The 20,943-nt window shown below is 39.2% G+C and overlaps 1 protein-coding gene across 1 annotated transcript in view; it reads right to left on the bottom strand.

The window, feature by feature from the left end:
- The window catches only part of LOC128660264 (pituitary tumor-transforming gene 1 protein-interacting protein), a 336,493-nt gene that overhangs the window by 190,307 nt on the left and 125,243 nt on the right, over nt 1–20,943 (bottom strand). Inside the window, exon 4 of the mRNA XM_053714024.1 lies at nt 1,953–2,067. Coding sequence (XP_053569999.1) covers nt 1,953–2,067 — 115 coding nt within the window. The remainder of the gene's footprint in view (nt 1–1,952; nt 2,068–20,943) is intronic.

The raw sequence follows: 20,943 nt of genomic DNA, 5'->3' as shown, positions 1-20,943 counted from the left end.
TCTTTTACAACTTACATTGCACTTTGTATTTTCTTTATTGTAAAATAAAAAACACAGCTTCAGAAAGTGGGACAGTGGAGTTCACTTGTGCTGAACAGGGGAGTTTGCAGGGTATGTCTGTAGCTCTCTCACAAGCCTTGGGAAAAAAAGCATCTCTCATCTTTCTGGGACTTCCAGGTCCCGCCCTTTTTCTAATAGAATTTGGTGAGTTCAGCCCCTGCACTATAATTTCTTGCCAAACTAGAGAATCTTTGCTTATCGGGCCCATAGAAAGTAATGAAGCTCTCTGGGAAACTGAAGCTGTCTATATTTCTTATATTTAAAATAAAACTAAGAAACCGAGAAGTGTAGTTTATGATCCTAATTTGTTGAAGTTACACAGAAACTGTGAAAGCATAATCAGAATTGCTCAATACAATTCTCAATACACTGCTGTTTACAAAATAGAAAGTGAAATGTTTAAATGTAATAAAACTTAATCTGAAGTGTAAAGTAATATAAAATACAAAGCACAAAGTGTAATGCAGCAGAGCTGACTCTCCTTCATATACAGAAAAGCAGGAAATGCCCCTTTAGAAAGGTATAGCAAAATCTGTGTTTTAAAAATTTCACTAGGGATCTTGCAGTGCTGGAGGATCATTTTAGATCATTTCACCTGAGCAGAGAGCTTTAGATAATCCGGCCCTAAGTATTACAGACAGACATAATATTAAGAAGCATGTGTGTGTGCACAGAAAGATCTGATTCCACTGAAAGTGCAACTATTTTTAATGGGTTGTAGTGATTTCATATACAAAAACAAAAGTTAAAGAATCAAATTGTCATACATTTTATACTCTGCAGCTGGTATAATAAGTTGTTGGAAACTTATTTTATAGTACACTGTCCCTTAAATGATAACATATACAATTTAAAACAACTTTCCAGTACCCTTCTATTATCTAATTTGCTTTATTTTCTTGTTATCCTTTGTTGGAGGATCAGCAATACACAGCTGGGAACACACTGACCACATCAGATGAGCCAAGGACAAGAAGTATTTATTTGTATCCACCAATAAAGCAGCTTGCTCCCAGTAGGGCACTGCAGCTCCTTAGTCTACCTAGATATTCTCGTCAACAAAAAATACCAGGACAACAATGTAAATTAGATAAAAGAAGTAAACTAGAAAGTTGCTTAAAATGGTAAGCTCTATCAGAACTATGAAAGAAAGACTTTGAGTTTTATGTCCTTTTAAAAGATGAGAGGATCTTACATCTAAAAGTATTCTTAAATGGTTCTCTCGTATGTGGCTTTGTACGGATTCTAATAAAAACACATGGAATAAAAATCTAATTGAGTGGGAAGGTTGTACAAAAGTTCCTACTTCCATCCAGAGTGGTGAAAGGTATATACAATCTCTACCTTTTGCCTTGAGTATTTTAGTAAATGTGTTTTAAATGAGCAGGGGTTTAATCCCAGTGAGTCAAAAGTTCAAATATCTGTGGAGGACTTGTGGGTTCTAATGAATATTTTATTCCAAGTTTTATCATCTAACATAGTTCCCATTTATGTGCGCAATATAATCTGGCAGTATGTCCCTGTGGAGTTTACTCAACAAATGTGTAGACAGAGACAGTGCCCCTTTCATTGGGCCTCCATGAGGCACCATTTTTTAAATTCAGTAGGTGATCTTTAAAAGTCTGATCGGTGTAAAGATGACTGTATTAAGTAACGGACCTGTAAATATTTGAGCAATGATGAAAAGACTCCCCTTGGAATCTGTTCTAGATTATATTATACCATTATCTGTAAGATGAATAATGGGTAGTGAATCACCCCAATCCCCCACTTTATAAGGCTTGTTGTCTAGTCCTCTAAGGAATTCTGCATTAAAAGATTTGGGTACAAGAGGAGGATCCAATTTATTTAAATAAATATTTATAAATTGGTTTAAAACTAAAAATACTTACAATCTTGAACTTGAACTCTTCCTGCAGTAACAACAATAGCAGCAACACACGGTGATGCTTAATATGATCACTCCAGCTACTACACCCATTGCAATGATCAACGCTTCAAAGTTTACTGCAAAACAAAAACAAGAACAATTGTTTTATTCTGTCTGGGAGCCAAATTTGAGCTACTGCTTGCTCATTTTTATGCAATTAGTTATTTTCTGTCCTCGGAGCAAGAATACTATGTTTGTGGATTCTGCGGTTATGACTATTGGTCAGTATACACTCACTGGTGTGCTTGGCTAGTAAAAGGCAACGAAGAAAACAAAAACTAAAATGACATTACAATGAATATGCCATTACTTTCTTCACAAGTAATAATTAACAATTCCACAGAGAACACATTAGTTACATTAGGCTCCTCTAGATGTTCAATAATCATTTTTATGTTCAGCTGAAGTAAAAAAATAAAATAAAAAAAAGTGAGCTAATAAACCACATTTGAAATGCACAAGCTTATAAAGAAAGATATAGGTAACTATGGTAATATCAGGATTTTAGGAACCTGAAGAATACATCACCAAGTGACAACAGATAATGTTGAGTTTTGGCTCAGCATAAAATAGGACTGCAAAACATGAGGAAACATATTTTGTTTTTAGCAGATATGATGAAGATGAAAGAAGGATGTCACACTAAATTAAGTCCATTGTGTTTTTGTTTGTTTACAAGCCTCTTTCTTTCACAATTGTATGGATTATTGCTGTCTTTTATTGTATACATAAGCTTTTACTTGACATCATATACAGTAAATTCATTCTTTTTCTTATAGATAGCACACTGAGGTCATGTCCTATAAACACACCACTGTATTATATAGGATGCAAATAATGATTTTATGAAAGCAACATCAGTAGTGTATAAATATGTTTCAGCTTCATTATTGTTGGTAAAACTGTATACTTATTATTTTATTATAGTGAATGATTGAAAATGAATAACAAAACCATATGAAAAGGTTAGGCACGCTGGGTTTCCTTTCAGCAACATCTGTAGCTGTGGGATATGTGCATCCCATCAGAAATTCCCACATTGCTGACAGATGCTACAAATTGATTAAAGCGATTTTGATGTGATCCCAACAAGAAGAAAATATAAGCCTGACAGCACAGTGTAAAATGGTGACTTGGCTATAGTGTAACTGCTTTGGGAATCACTGAGAAGGGAAGAGGAAAATTATTAAAAACATGAAGATTTTGATGAGCTATTCAATAGATATATTATTTAGATAGACGTTGTGCTTTGATATGTAAATATTAGTAACATTCAGAACCAATAAGTAGGCCTATATTTTCCAAACACAGATTATTTGTAACCTTGGTATAAGAGATAAAGCACCATGTTTATGTTGATTGTTAATGCCTTATTGGTTGGCTGTGAAACCTATAGTCATCCAAATGAAAACAAAACAAAAATAAAACAATATTTCTTTAACCTCTTAAGGACATACGATGGAATTTTTCCGTCATAAAACAATTGAGCAAACTGAAAGCTGTATCCTTAAAGGGTTAAATTTTTATTTATAAATAATATTTTCTATGATAATACACTTTTAGCTTTAAACACATAAATAGCATAAACATAATGATTTTTGGAATAAAGCAGTTGTGCCCACCTAGCTCTGTCTGGTACATTTTTTTCAGTTTTTGTGGGGACTGCCTATCACTTAAAGGGACATTATACACTAGATTTTTCTTTGCATAAATTTTCGCAGATGATCCATTATATAGCCCATTTGGGAGTGTTTTTGTAAAAATGTATAGTTTAGCTTATTTTTAAATAACATTGTGCTGATTTTAAGGCTTCTAACCAAGCCCCAAAGTTTTAGATGTATATTGATGTCTACAGACTTCAGATTGCTTCTGTTTGTATAATGGGTCTTTTCATATGTAGGGTAAGGGGGTGGTTCTGCTATCAACCCCTTTCAGTGGGTGTCCCAGGCTTATCTCATTAATAGTGTTAAATTGGGAGCCTCTAAGTAAGTTTTTAAAAGGTTTTACACTGGATGTTTATATTAGTATCTGTGCATATTATTCTTTATAGTAGTGTCCATTACATGCAGTTAAATGAAAATTGGTGTATACTGCGCCTTTAAGGGCGGTTAGAGTTGAAAAATTACATGCTGCTAATTGGTTCAGCATCAGTTTTCACTCTCAACCAGCAGCGCTCCGCTGGTCCAGATTGGTACTTTAACTATGTGTTTAACCCCTTTGTGGAGCTTAAACACAAAGCTGCAGGATCACTAGTCTTAAAAACAAAGTTTATGCTTACCTGATAAATTCATTTCTTTAATGCTGGTGAGAGTCCACGAGTCATCATGTGTGGGAATATTCTCATCCTGACCACCAGGAGGAGACAAAAGTCACCCCAACACACCAGAGCTTTAAATCCCTCCCACTTCTATGAGCCTCAGACATACATATAGCCAAGTAGATGATTAAAAAAAAAGAAAAAGCAGGAAAGATAAAGCGGGTCAAAGAAGTTCAAAACACGTAATGCCACAAAAAAAAATGGGGCAAAGCTTATGGACTCTCACCATCAGCATAAATTGTGTTTCTTTTCATCAGATAGTGAGAGTCCATAAGTTATCACGTGTGAGAAATAAATACCCAAGCTTTGAAGTCTATGAGACCACCCTGAATAGGGGGGGGGGGGGTCAAACAGTGAAGGCAGGAAATTACTATTAAGGTACTACAGCCAGCATAACTTTCCTGCCAATGACAGCCTCAAAAGAAGCATACACATCAAAGTGGTAAAATGTATAAAAGTGTGCAAAGAAGACCTAGTAGCTGCCTTACAAATCTGATCACTTGAAGTCTCATTACAAAAGGTCCAAGAAGTAGCCACTGCTCTAGTGGAATGAGCAGTAATGCACTCGGGGGGGGGGGGGGGGGGGGAGTTTTCCCCACAACCAAATAAACCTTTAAGCCAAGCTGCTAAAGTAACAGCCGTAGCTTTCGGGCCTTTGCATGGCCCCGAAAAATTAGCAAAAAGAAGAAACTCTGAAATTGTTAACAACATCCAAGTTGTGGAGAAGACACTCCTTAGAATTCTTAGCAGCTGGAAAAAAAGAAGGAACCATAATTCCCTAATTGATCTGCAGATACCATCTTAGAAAGAAAAGAATAGCTAGTGTGAACAGCCTTATCCTGATGAAAAATCAGAAAAGAAGGTTTTTGCATGAGAAAACTAAATGCTCAGAGACCCTTCTAGCAGAAGAAATAGCTAGAAGAAAAGGTGTAAAAGTTGAAGGTCTAAACCATGCATCGGCTCAAAAGGAGGAGTTTAACCCCTTAATGACCAGCACTATTTTAGGAAGCCAGCAGGAGTGAGGGAGGGTGAAATAGCACGGTGTTGCAGCTCACGGCAACACCTGCGCTATTATAAACAGACAATCCCTTAATGACGAGCAACGTTGTGGTCCTTAATAGGATAAGATTCTAAGGAGGAGAAACTTGAGTGGTTTAATTCTGATCAAAGCCTGAACAATGGACTGGAAATTAAGAATTTTAGCAGTTTTCTTATGTAACAGAAAGAGCAGAACTCTGATCCTTCAGTGAACTGACTGATAAGCTTTTATCTAAGCCATCCTAAGGGTATCAATAACCTTGTCATAAAAACCTCTCTGAGACAGAATTAAAGTGATGGTTAATTTCAGACTTTAAGAGTTTTGCAATGAAAAATATACTAATGTACAAGCAAAACTTCAAGAGTTTTATATAACACAAACACTGATCGGAGGATCATTGGAATTGTCATAAAAAACTTAAAATTAAAAAAAAATTGTGTCTGAGGTTGGGCCAAATCTTGAGAGACTTGAAGATTGCACGGTGTTCCAGAATATTTATTGGTAATCTCGCCTCCTGTGGAGGACAAACTTCCTGCACGACCCCTAGTCTGCACCTCAGCCTAACAGACTGGCATCTGCAGAGATTACCATGCACACTGGTCAAAAAAAGGAGGCTCCCTGAACCGAGGACTGGTGAGTTTGCCACAAAGTAAAGGAATATCTTATCTTGTCATCTAACAGAGTCCCCTGAGACAGATCATCATGGTGCCTATTCTATTGATGCAGCATCTGGAATTGGAGAGCATGAAGAGGAAATCTGGCAAATGGAACTGCATCTGAGGCAGCCACCATGAGACCCACAACTTCCAAGCACTGAACAAGAGAGGGGATTCAGCTGCAGAAGGGAACATGCATGTTGTAGCTTAAGGATGTCCTAATCTGTCAAAAACAAAGTCAAGGAATCAATTATAAAAATCCAGACACGGTCTGAGGAGTTTGAGCTTTTTGGAAGATGTATTTTCAAACCATGACTGAAGCAACTGAAGAACCATCTGAGTGTGAGACACAGCCAGGTGATAAGGAGGTGCCTGAACCAGAATGCCATCCAAGTAAAGAACTACAGAAATTCCTAGAGCTTGAGCTACAAACAACAGAGCTCCCAGTACTTTTGTAAACACTCTGGCAGCAGTAGCCAGACCAAAAGGGAGGGCAATGAACTGATAATGCTGGTCTAGAAAAGCAAATTTTAGGATCTTGGCATGATCCCTGTGTATTGGAATATGCAAATGCACATCTTTTAAGTATATGGTAGACATAAACTGACTCTCCTGCACTAAAGGAAGAAAAATGTAAAATTGTCTATCTTGAAAGTAGAAACTTTGAAGAATGTGTTCAATATTTTGAGATTAAAAAAACAGGCTAAAAAAAGTACCCCCTATCAGTAATGAATAACAGAGTGGCTGCTCCTAAGGGACTTGCCCGATGAGCTAGATGCCAAAGAAGGATCAAATTCAAATTCTTGCAAACATCTGAGTTTAACAACTGGAGGCAAGTAAGCTAAAGCCTCACCAATAGCAGAGTGAATACAATTCTTAAGGTTTGGAGAAAGTTCTAATGGGAGGCCTGCAACATTTCTTTACTGAGAACAAACCTTTCACTGTCTGGCTGATGACTACATGTTCTATTTATTCTTAAAGAGATATTTATTTATATATATAATAATAATAATAATAATAATAATAACTAGTATTTATATAGCGCCTTTCTCCCAGTGGGACTCAAAGTGCTTTTTGAGCAATTAACCAAATCGGCAGCTGAATAGTAATAGTTGTTATTACCCAATTTAATGGTACTCATTTTATCGACCTCGGAAGGATGAAGGGCTGAGTCGGCCCTGCCGGGATTTGAACCTGTGACCTTGGATCTTTTAAACAGGCTTTTTTTGTAATCAGGGCATTTACCAACTGAGCTACCTCACCTGTATATATATATACCCAGACGCAGAACTTTTTTTCATTTTCTGCAATGAGAATTTTTTAGTGAAAATTTTTCTGCAGCGTCACCAAAGAGCTGGTGTTACTGTACGTTCCTACAGTGTCCGTCTGCCTGGGAACCTGCTCTACTGTACTGCTGGGGTCTAAATGCTTATTTTGGAGGGGCTGCTGCTCCGTGCCAAGTTCCTTTATCCTTACAGAATAAAAACGCTGCACTCACCGGTCTTGATAATGTTGTAGTTTATTCATCTCAATTCATCATAGCACAATTACCCCCAGATGTTTCGTACCGGGCTGGTACCTTTCTCAATGGGTAGATTTAACCGTCTCCAAAAAACAATCTTTTTATTCTGTAAGGATAAAGGAACTTGGCTTTTATATATATATATATATATATATATATATATACATATATACATACATACACACACCCACACAACATATACAGACACAACATATACACATACACACACACCACCACAACATACAGACACAAAACATACAGACACAAAACATACAGACACAAAACATACAGACACAAAACATATATACACACACACAACATATATACACACATACACACACAACATATACATACACACACACAACATATACACACACTCACACATTTATTAAAGAAAATAATAATCTATCTGCTAAGTATTTTGATTGGCTCCTTTACTCCTAGAATAAATGTGTTAAGCCCTGACATCTTTTCTGCAATGTGCGGTTACCCTGTACCGCACTGGAGATCAGGAAGGGGGAGGATATTGAAAAGAAAGGAACGTAGCAAATATTTACATTGAGATAGAACGGAACAGTGGCACCTGCAGGTAGAAATCGAAAAAATAATTTTAACTGCCACTGCCGTTCTTTCTGCAGAGACCCTTCAGTTTCTGCGATAAGAACACAGAACGCACAGTGTTCTGCCTTGGGGTATAAATATATATATATAATGATTTTTTTAGCACAAATATATAATTTATTCATACATACACACACACACACATATATATATATATATACATACACATGTATATATATATATATATATATATACATATATATATATATATATATATATATATATATATATACACACATATACATTATATATATATATACATACACACACAATTATATATAGGTATAGATATATACAGATATATATATATATATATATATATATAAAAGAAAATGTGCAGAACATTGGAATGTATATTTACAGAAAATATATAGTTTAAAGGGACACTGAACCCAAAATTTTTCTTTCGTGGTTTAGATAGAGCATGACATTTTAGGCAACTTTCCAATTTACTCCTATTATCAAATTGTCTTCATTCTCTTGGTATCTTTATTAGAAATGCAAGAATTTAAGTTTAGATGCCGGCCCACTTTTGGTGAACAACCTGGGTTGTTCTTGCTGATTGGTGGATAAATTCATCCACCAATAAAAAACATAATTTATGTAAGAACTTACCTGATAAATTCATTTCTTTCATATTAGCAAGAGTCCATGAGCTAGTGACGTATGGGATATACATTCCTACCAGGAGGGGCAAAGTTTCCCAAACCTCAAAATGCCTATAAATACACCCCTCACCACACCCACAATTCAGTTTAACGAATAGCCAAGAAGTGGGGTGATAAAAAAGTGCGAAAGCATATAAAATAAGGAATTGGAATAATTGTGCTTTATACAAAAAAATCATAACCACCAAAAAGGGTGGGCCTCATGGACTCTTGCTAATATGAAAGAAATGAATTTATCAGGTAAGTTCTTACATAAATTATGTTTTCTTTCATGTAATTAGCAAGAGTCCATGAGCTAGTGACGTATGGGATAATGATTACCCAAGATGTGGATCTTTCCACACAAGAGTCACTAGAGAGGGAGGGATAAAATAAAGACAGCCAATTCCTGCTGAAAATAATCCACACCCAAAATAAAGTTTAATGAAAAACATAAGCAGAAGATTCAAACTGAAACCGCTGCCTGAAGTACTTTTCTACCAAAAACTGCTTCAGAAGAAGAAAATACATCAAAATGGTAGAATTTAGTAAAAGTATGCAAAGAGGACCAAGTTACTGCTTTGCAAATCTGATCAATCGAAGCTTCATTCCTAAACGCCCAGGAAGTAGAAACTGACCTAGTAGAATGAGCTGTAATCCTTTGAGGCGGAGTTTTACCCGACTCAACATAGGCAAGATGAATTAAAGATTTCAACCAAGATGCCAAAGAAATGGCAGAAGCTTTCTGGCCTTTTCTAGAACCGGAAAAGATAACAAATAGACTAGAAGTCTTACGGAAAGACTTAGTAGCTTCAACATAATATTTCAAAGCTCTAACAACATCCAAAGAATGCAACGATTTCTCCTTAGAATTCTTAGGATTAGGACATAATGAAGGAACCACAATTTCTCTACTAATGTTGTTGGAATTCACAACTTTAGGTAAAAAATCAAAAGAAGTTCGCAACACCGCCTTATCCTGATGAAAAATCAGAAAAGGAGACTCACAAGAAAGAGCAGATAATTCAGAAACTCTTCTGGCAGAAGAGATTGCCAAAAGGAACAAAACTTTCCAAGAAAGTAATTTAATGTCCAATGAATGCATAGGTTCAAACGGAGGAGCTTGAAAAGCCCCCAGAACCAAATTCAAACTCCAAGGAGGAGAAATTGACTTAATGACAGGTTTTATACGAACCAAAGCTTGTACAAAACAATGAATATCAGGAAGAATAGCAATCTTTCTGTGAAAAAGAACAGAAAGAGCAGAGATTTGACCTTACAAGGAACTTGCGGACAAACCCTTATCTAAACCATCCTGAAGAAACTGTAAAATTCTCGGTATTCTAAAAGAATGCCAAGAAAAATGATGAGAAAGACACCAAGAAATATAAGTCTTCCAGACTCTATAATATATCTCTCTAGATACAGATTTACGCGCCTGTAACATAGTATTAATCACAGAGTCAGAGAAACCTCTTTGACCAAGAATCAAGCGTTCAATCTCCATACCTTTAAATTTAAGGATTTCAGATCCTGATGGAAAAAAGGACCTTGCGACAGAAGGTCTGGTCTTAACGGAAGAGTCCACGGTTGGCAAGAGGCCATCCGGACCAGATCCGCATACCAAAACCTGTGAGGCCATGCCGGAGCTACCAGCAGAACAAACGAGCATTCCTTCAGAATCTTGGAGATTACTCTTGGAAGAAGAGCTAGAGGCGGAAAGATATAGGCAGGATGATACTTCCAAGGAAGTGATAATGCATCCACTGCCTCCGCCTGAGGATCCCGGGATCTGGACAGATACCTGGGAAGTTTCTTGTTTAGATGAAAAATGACGCCACTTCCGGAACGCCGACATTTTTGGCGCAAAATAACGTCAAAAAATGACGCAACTTCCGGCGACACGTATGACGCCGGAAACGGAAAATATTTTTTGCGCCAAAAAAGTCCGCGCCAAGAATGACGCAATAAAAACAGAATTTATGTTTACCTGATAAATTACTTTCTCCAACGGTGTGTCCGGTCCACGGCGTCATCCTTACTTGTGGGATATTCTCTTCCCCAACAGGAAATGGCAAAGAGCCCAGCAAAGCTGGTCACATGATCCCTCCTAGGCTCCGCCTACCCCAGTCATTCGACCGACGTTAAGGAGGAATATTTGCATAGGAGAAACCATATGTTACCGTGGTGACTGTAGTTAAAGAAAATAAATTATCAGACCTGATTAAAAAAACCAGGGCGGGCCGTGGACCGGACACACCGTTGGAGAAAGTAATTTATCAGGTAAACATAAATTCTGTTTTCTCCAACATAGGTGTGTCCGGTCCACGGCGTCATCCTTACTTGTGGGAACCAATACCAAAGCTTTAGGACACGGATGAAGGGAGGGAGCAAATCAGGTCACCTAAATGGAAGGCACCACGGCTTGCAAAACCTTTCTCCCAAAAATAGCCTCAGAAGAAGCAAAAGTATCAAATTTGTAAAATTTAGAAAAAGTGTGCAGTGAAGACCAAGTCGCTGCCTTACATATCTGATCAACAGAAGCCTCGTTCTTGAAGGCCCATGTGGAAGCCACAGCCCTAGTGGAGTGAGCTGTGATTCTTTCAGGAGGCTGCCGTCCGGCAGTCTCATAAGCCAATCGGATAATGCTTTTAATCCAGAAGGAGAGAGAGGTAGAAGTTGCTTTTTGACCTCTCCGTTTACCAGAATAAACAACAAACAAAGACAAAGTTTGTCTGAAAACCTTAGTAGCTGCTAAGTAAAATTTGAGAGCACGAACTACATCCAAGTTGTGCAACAAACGTTCCTTCTTTGAAACTGGATTAGGACACAAAGAAGGCACAACTATCTCCTGGTTAATGTCTTTGTTAGAAACAACTTTTGGAAGAAAACCAGGTTTAGTACGCAAAACCACCTTATCTGCATGGAACACCAGATAAGGAGAAGAACACTGCAGAGCAGATAATTCTGAAACTCTTCTAGCAGAAGAAATTGCAACCAAAAACAAAACTTTCCAAGATAATAACTTAATATCAACGGAATGTAAGGGTTCAAACGGAACCCCCTGAAGAACTGAAAGAACTAGGTTGAGACTCCAAGGAGGAGTCAAAATTTTGTAAACAGGCTTGATTCTAACCAGAGCCTGAACAAAGGCTAGAACATCTGGCACAGCTGCCAGCTTTTTGTGAAGTAACACAGACAAGGCAGAAATCTGTCCCATCAAGGAACTTGCAGATAATCCTTTTTCCAATCCTTCTCGAAGGAAGGATAGACTCTTAGGAATCTTAACCTTGTCCCAAGGGAATCCTGCAGATTCACACCAACAGATATACCAAATTATGTGGTAATTTTCTGGTTACAGGCTTTCAGGCCTGAACAAGAGTATTAATAACAGAATCTGAGAACCCTCGCTTTGATAAGATCAAGCGTTCAATCTCCAAGCAGTCAGCTGGAGTGGGTCGAACGGACCTAGAACAAGAAGGTCTCGTCTCAAAGGTAGCTTCCATGGTGGAGCCGATGACATATTCACCAGATCTGCATACCAAGTCCTGCGTGGCCACGCAGGAGCTATCAAAATCACCGACGCCCTCTCCTGATTGATCCTGGCTACCAGCCTGGGGATGAGAGGAAACGGCGGGAACACATAAGCTAGTTTGAAGGTCCAAGGTGCTACTAGTGCATCCACTAGAGCCGCCTTGGGATCCCTGGATCTGTACCCGTAGTAAGGAACTCTGAAGTTCTGACGAGAGGCCATCAGATCCATGTCTGGAATGCCCCACGGTTGAGTGACTTGGGCAAAGATTTCCGGATGGAGTTCCCACTCCCCCGGATGCAATGTCTGACGACTCAGAAAATCCGCTTCCCAATTTTCCACTCCTGGGATGTGGATAGCAGACAGGTGGCAGGAGTGAGACTCCGCCCATAGAATGATTTTGGTCACTTCTTCCATCGCTAGGGAACTCCTTGTTCCCCCCTGATGGTTGATGTATGAACTTGGCCCTCGCTAGCTGAGGCCAAGCTTTGAGAGCATTGAATATCGCTCTCAGTTCCAGAATATTTATCGGTAGAAGAGATTCTACCCGAGACCAAAGACCCTGAGCTTTCAGGGATCCCCAGACCGCGCCCCAGCCCATCAGACTGGCGTCGGTCGTGACAATGACCCACTCTGGTCTGCGGAAGGTCATCCCTTGTGACAGGTTGTCCAGGGACAGCCACCAACGGAATGAGTCTCTGGTCCTCTGATTTACTTGTATCTTCGGAGACAAGTCTGAATAGTCCCCATTCCACTGACTGAGCAGGAACAGTTGTAATGGTCTTAGATGAATGCGCACAAAAGGAACTATGTCCATTGCCGCTACCATCAAACCTATCACTTCCATGCACTGCGCTATGGAAGGAAGAGGAACGGAATGAAGTATCCGACAAGAGTCTAGAAGTTTTGTTTTTCTGGCTTCTGTCAGAAAAATCCTCATTTCTAAGGAGTCTATTATAGTTCCCAAGAAGGGAACCCTCGTTGACGGAGATAGAGAACTCTTTTCCACGTTCACTTTCCATCCGTGAGATCTGAGAAAGGCCAGGACAATGTCCGTGTGAGCCTTTACTTGAGGAAGGGACGACGCTCGAATCAGAATGTCGTCCAAGTAAGGTACTACAGCAATGCCCCTTGGTCTTAGCACCGCCAGAAGGGACCCTAGTACCTATGAGAAAATCCTAGGAGCAGTGGCTAATCCGAAAGAAAACGCCACGAACTGGAAATGCTTGTCCAGGAATTCAAACCTTAGGAACCGATGATGTTCCTTGTGGATAGGAATATGTAGATACGCATCCTTGAAATCCACCTTGGTCATGAATTGACCTTCCTGGATGGAAGGAAGAAGTGTTCGAATGGTTTCCATCTTGAACGATGGAACCTTGAGAAACTTGTTCAAGATCTTGAGATCTAAGATTGGTCTGAACGTTCCCTCTTTTTTGGGAACTATGAACAGATTGGAGTAGAACCCCATCCCTTGTTCTCCTAATGGAACAGGATGAATCACTCCCATTTTTAGCAGGTCTTCTACCCAATGTAAGAATGCCTGTCTTCTTATGTGGTCTGAAGACAACTGAGACCTGTGGAACCTCCCCTTTGGAGGAAGCCCCTTGAACTCCAGAGAATAACCTTGGGAGACTATTTCTAGCGCCCAAGGGTCCAGAACATCTCTTGCCCCAGCCTGAGCGAAGAGAGAGAGTCTGCCCCCCACCAGATCCGGTCCCGGATCGGGGGCCCGCATTTCATGCTGTCTTGGTAGCAGTGGCAGGTTTCCTGGCCTGCTTTCCTTTGTTCCAGCCTTGCATAGGTCTCCAGGCTGGATTGGCTTGAGAAGTATTACCTTCCTGCTTAGAGGACGTAGCCCTTGGGGCTGATCCGTTTCTGCGAAAGGGACGAAACTTAGGTTTATTTTTGGTCTTGAAAAGACCTATCCTGAGGAAGGGCGTGGCCCTTGCCCCCAGTGATATCAGAGATAATCTCTTTCAAGTCAGGGCCAAAGAGTGTTTTCCCCCCAAGATTTTAACCAAAGCGCTCTGCGCCACAATAGCAAACCCAGAATTTTTTCGCCGCTAACCTAGCCAATTGCAAGGTGGCGTCTAGGGTGAAAGAATTAGCCAATTTAAGAGCACGAATTCTGTCCATAATCTCCTCATAAGAAGAAGAATTACTAATAATCGCCTTTCCTAGCTCATCAAACTAGAAACACGCGGCTGCAGTGACAGGGACAATGCATGCAATTGGTTGTAGAAGGGAACCTTGCTGAACAAACATCTTTAGCAGACCTTCTAATTTTTTATCCATAGGATCTTGGAAAGCACAACTATCTTCTATGGGTATAGTGGCGCGCTTGTGTAGAGTAGAAACCGCCCCCTCGACCTTGGGGACTGTCTGCCATCAGTCCTTTCTGGTGTCGACTATAGGAAAACAATTTTATAAATATGGGGGGAGGTACTAAAGGTATACCGGGCCTGTCCCATTCTGTACTAACAATGTACGCCACCCGCTTGGATATAGGAAAAGCTTCGGGGGGCCCCGGGGCCTCTAAGAACTTTTCCATTTTACATAGTGGTTCTGGAATGACCAGATAATCACAATCATCCAAATTGGATAACACCTCCTTAAGCAGAGCGCGGAGATGTTCCAACTTAAATTTAAAAGTAATCACATCAGGTTCAGCTTGTTGAGAAATGTTTCCTGAATCTGAAATTTCTCCCTCAGACAAAACCTCCCTGGCCCCCTCAGACTGGTGTAGGGGCCCTTCAGAAACCATATCATCAGCGTTCTCATGCTCTACAGAATTTTCTAAAACAGAGCAGTCGCGCTTTCACTGATAAGTGGGCATATTGGCTAAAATGTTTTTGATAGAATTATCCATTACAGCCGTTAAATGTTGCATAGTAAGGAGTATTGGCGCACTAGATGTACTAGGGGCCTCCTGTATGGGCAAGACTGGTGTAGACGAAGGAGGGGATGATGCAGTACCATGCTTACTCCCCTCACTTGAGGAATCATCTTGGGCATCATTTTTACTAAATTTTTTTATGACATAAAATACATATAGTTAAATGAGAAGGAACCTTGGTTTCCCCACAGTCAGAACACAATCTATCTGGTAGTTCAGACATGTTAAACAGGCATAAACTTGATAACAAAGCACAAAAAACGTTTTAAAATAAAACCGTTACTGTCACTTTAAATTTTAAACTAAACACACTTTATTACTGCAATTGCGAAAAAGTATGAAGGAATTGTTCAAAATTCACCAAAATTTCACCACAGTGTCTTAAAGCCTTAAAAGTATTGCACACCAAATTTGGAAGCTTTAACCCTTAAAATAACGGAACCGGAGCCGTTTTTATATTTAACCCCTTTACAGTCCCTGGAATCTGCTTTGCTGAGACCCAACCAAGCCCAAAGGGGAATACGATACCAAATGATGCCTTCAGAAAGACCTTTCTATGTATCAGAGCTCCACACACATGCAGCTGCATGCCATGCTGTCCTCAAAAACAAGTGCGCCATACCGGCGCGAAAATGAGGCTCTGACTATGATTAGGGAAAGCCCCTAAAGAATAAGGTGTCAAAAACAGTGCCTGCCGATATAATCATATCAAAATACCCAGAATAAATGATTCCTCAAGGCTAAATATGTGTTAATAATGAATCGATTTAGCCCAGAAAAAGTCTACAGTCTTAATAAGCCCTTGTGAAGCCCTTATTTACTATCTTAATAAACATGGCTTACCGGATCCCATAGGGAAAATGACAGCTTCCAGCATTACATCGTCTTGTTAGAATGTGTCATACCTCAAGCAGTAAGAGACTGCACACTGTTCCCCCAACTGAAGTTAATTGCTCTCAACAGTCCTGTGTGGAACAGCCATGGATTTTAGTTACGGTGCTAAAATCATTTTCCTCATACAAACAGAAATCTTCATCTCTTTTCTGTTTCTGAGTAAATAGTACATACCAGCACTATTTTAAAATAACAAACTCTTGATTGAATAATAAAAACTACAGTTAAACACTAAAAAACTCTAAGCCATCTCTGTGGAGATGTTGCCTGTACAACGGCAAAGAGAATGACTGGGGTAGGCGGAGCCTAGGAGGGATCATGTGACCAGCTTTGCTGGGCTCTTTGCCATTTCCTGTTGGGGAAGAGAATATCCCACAAGTAAGGATGACGCCGTGGACCGGACACACCTATGTTGGAGAAATGAAGTATTTTCAGCCCCCGCGAGCCTAACAGCCCACAGGGAAAAAAGAGTCAAATTTTTGAAGGTAAGAAAAAATGATTAATTCAAATGCATTATCCCAAATATGAAACTGACTGTCTGAAAATAAGGAATGTTGAACATTCTGAGTCAAGGCAAATAAATGTTTGAATACATATATTTAGAACTTTATAAACAAAGTGCCCAACCATAGCTTAGAGTGTCACAGAAAATAAGATTTACTTACCCCAGGACACTCGTCTACATGTTTGTAGAAAGCCAAACCAGTACTGAAACGAGAATCAGTAGATGAAATGGTATATATAAGAGTATATCGTCGATCTGAAAAGGGAGGTAAGAGATGAATCTCTACGACCGATAACAGAGAACCTATGAAATAGACCCCGTAGAAGGAGATCACTGCATTCAAATAGGCAATACTCTCCTCACATCCATCTGACATTCACTGCACGCTGAGAGGAAAACCGGGCTCCAACTTGCTGCGGAGCGCATATCAACGTAGAATCTAGCACAAACTTACTTCACCACCTCCATAGGAGGCAAAGTTTGTAAAACTGAATTGTGGGTGTGGTGAGGGGTGTATTTATAGGCATTTTGAGGTTTGGGAAACTTTGCCCCTCCTGGTAGGAATGTATATCCCATACGTCACTAGCTCATGGACTCTTGCTAATTACATGAAAAAAAGTGCTGTCCAGAGTTCTAAACCAAACAAAAAGCTTAGATGCCTTTTTCAAATAAAGATAGCAAGAGAACGAAGAAAAACTGATAATAGGAGTAAATTGGAAAGTTGCATAAAATTGAACGCTCTATCTGAATCACAAAATAAAAAATTTGGGTTCAGTGTCCCTTTAAACCTTTATTAAATATGAAAATTGCATAAATATGATTTTACATGTTTAAAGCTACTTGGCTGCAAAGGGCTCCAATGCACTTTATATATTATGTCTATATATGTATACATATATATTTATGTGTATGTAAATACATATACACACAAATACATAAATATGTTCACACATATATACATATATATATATATAAATATTTAGACGTGTATGCATGTAGCTCTATGTTAAAGCCCTTTTCCTGCCTTTTTTTTTTCTAACACCTGAGACCGCATATCTTGAGCCCTTATAATTTTTTTTATTAGATAGTGTCATTATGAGTAACTGTACTTTGTAATGTATGTTTTATGTGTTTTGTGAGACATTTTGACTCACGTTACAGTTAACCAGAGCTCTGAAATTGCAGTAATCATTCTAGTGTAAATCGCGATTGCGATCACGTATTCAGCTGATACATAAAAACATAATTTATGTAAGAACTTACCTGATAAATTCATTTCTTTCATATTAACAAGAGTCCATGAGCTAGTGACGTATGGGATATACATTCCTACCAGGAGGGGCAAAGTTTCCCAAACCTTAAAATGCCTATAAATACACCCCTCACCACACCCACAAATCAGTTTAACGAATAGCCAAGAAGTGGGGTGATAAGAAAAAAAGTGCGAAGCATATAAAATAAGGAATTGGAATAATTGTGCTTTATACAAAAAAATCATAACCACCCCAAAAAAAGGGTGGGCCTCATGGACTCTTGTTAATATGAAAGAAATGAATTTATCAGGTAAGTTCTTACATAAATTATGTTTTCTTTCATGTAATTAACAAGAGTCCATGAGCTAGTGACGTATGGGATAATGACTACCCAAGATGTGGATCTTTCCACACAAGAGTCACTAGAGAGGGAGGGATAAAATAAAGACAGCCAATTCCTGCTGAAAATAATCCACACCCAAAATAAAGTTTAATGAAAAACCTAAGCAGAAGATTCAAACTGAAACCGCTGCCTGAAGAACTTTTCTACCAAAAATTGCTTCAGAAGAAGAAAATACATCAAAATGGTAGAATTTAGTAAAAGTATGCAAAGAGGACCAAGTTGCTGCTTTGCAGATCTGGTCAACCGAAGCTTCATTCCTAAACGCCCAGGAAGTAGATACTGACCTAGTAGAATGAGCTGTAATTCTCTGAGGCGGAATTTTACCCGACTCAACATAGGCAAGATGAATTAAGGATTTCAACCAAGATGCCAAAGAAATGGCAGAAGCTTTCTGGCCTTTCCTAGAACCGGAAAAGATAACAAATAGACTAGAAGTCTTACAGAAAGATTTCGTAGCTTCAACATAATATTTCAAAGCTCTAACAACATCCAAAGAATGCAACGATTTCTCCTTAGAATTCTTAGGATTAGGACATAATGAAGGAACCACAATTTCTCTACTAATGTTGTTGGAATTCACAACTTTAGGTAAAAATTCAAAAGAAGTTCGCAACACCGCCTTATCCTGATGAAAAATCAGAAAAGGAGACTCACACGAAAGAGCAGATAATTCAGAAACTCTTCTAGCAGAAGAGATGGCCAAAAGGAACAAAACTTTCCAAGAAAGTAATTTAATGTCCAATGAATACATAGGTTCAAACGGAGGAGCTTGAAGAGCTCCCAGAACCAAATTCAAACTCCAAGGAGGAGAAATTGACTTAATGACAGGTTTTATACGAACCAAAGCTTGTACAAAACAATGAATATCAGGAAGAATAGCAATCTCTCTGTGAAAAAGAACAGAAAGAGCAGAGATTTGTCCTTTCAAAGAACTTGCGGACAAACCCTTATCCAAACCATCCTGAAGAAATTGTAAAATTCTCGGTATTCTAAAAGAATGCCAAGAAAAATGATGAGAAAGACACCAAGAAATATAAGTCTTCCAGACTCTATAATATATCTCTCTGGATATAGATGTACGAGCCTGTAACATAGTATTAATCACAGAGTCAGAGAAACCTCTTTGACCAAGAATCAAGCGTTCAATCTCCATACCTTTAAATTTAAGGATTTCAGATCCTGATGGAAAAAAGGACCTTGAGACAAAAGGTCTGGTCTTAACGGAAGAGTCCACGGTTGGCAAGAGGCCATCCGGACAAGATCCGCATACCAAAACCTGTGAGGCCATGCCGGAGCTACCAGCAGAACAAACGAGCATTCCTTCAGAATCTTGGAGATTACTCTTGGAAGAAGAACTAGAGGCGGAAAGATATAGGCAGGATGATACTTCCAAGGAAGTGAAAATGCATCCACTGCCTCCGCCTGAGGATCCCGGGATCTGGACAGATACCTGGGAAGTTTCTTGTTTAGATGAGAAGCCATCAGAACTATTTCTGGAAGTTCCCACATTTGAACAATCTGAAGAAATACCTCTGGGTGAAGAGACCATTCGCCCGGATGCAACGTTTGGCGACTGAGATAATCCGCTTTCCAATTGTCCATACCTGGGATATAAACCGCAGAGATTAGACAGGAGCTGGATTCCGCCCAAACCAAAATTCGAGATACTTCTTTCATAGCCAGAGGACTGTGAGTCCCTCCTTGATGATTGATGTATGCCACAGTTGTGACAATGTCTTATCTGAAAACAATGAACAACTCTCTCTTCAGAAGAGGCCAAGACTGAAGAGCTCTGAAATTTGCACGGGGTTCCAAAATATTGATCTGAAATCTCACCTCCTGAGATTCCCAAACCCCTTGTGCCGTCAGATACCCCCACACAGCTCCCCAACCTGTAAGACTCGTATCTGTTGAGATTATAGTCCAGGTCGGAAGAACAAAGAAGCCCCCTGAACTAAACGATGGTGATCTGTCCACCATGTCAGAGAGTGTCGTAAAATCGGTTTAAAGATATTAATTGAGTTATCTTTGAGTAATCCCTGCACCATTGGTTCAGCATACAGAGCTGAAGAGGTCGCATGTGAAAACGAGCAAAGGAGATCGCATCTGATGCGGCAGTCCTAAGATCCAACATTTCCATGCATAAGGCTACCAAAGGGAATGATTGTGACTGAAGGTTTTGACAAGCTGATATCAATGTTAAACTTCTCTTGTCTGACAAGGACAGAGTCATAGACACTGAATTTATCTAGAAACCTAAAAAGGTTACCCTTGTCTGAGGAATCAATAAACTGATTGGTAAATTGATCCTCCAACCATGAACTTGAAGAAACAACACAAGTCGATTCGTATGAGATTCTTCGAAAATGAGAAGACTGAGCAAGTACCAAGATATCGTCCAAATAAGGAAATACCAAAACCCTATTCTCTGATTACAGAAAGAAGGGCACCGAGAACCTTTGAAAAAAATTCTTGGAACTGAGGCTAGACCAAATAGTAGAGCCACAAAACTGGTAATGCTTGTCTAAAAAGAGAATCTCAGACACTAAAAGTGATCTGGATGAATCGGAATATGCAGATACACATCCTGTAAATCTATTGTAGACATATAATGCCCTTGCTAAACAAAAGGCAGGATAGACCCACAGTAACCATCTTGAATGTT

The sequence above is a fragment of the Bombina bombina genome, chromosome 5 (genome assembly GCF_027579735.1).
Source record: "Bombina bombina isolate aBomBom1 chromosome 5, aBomBom1.pri, whole genome shotgun sequence".
Taxonomy (NCBI): Eukaryota; Metazoa; Chordata; class Amphibia; order Anura; family Bombinatoridae; genus Bombina; species Bombina bombina.
This window is presented reverse-complemented; position numbering and strand designations above follow the sequence as displayed.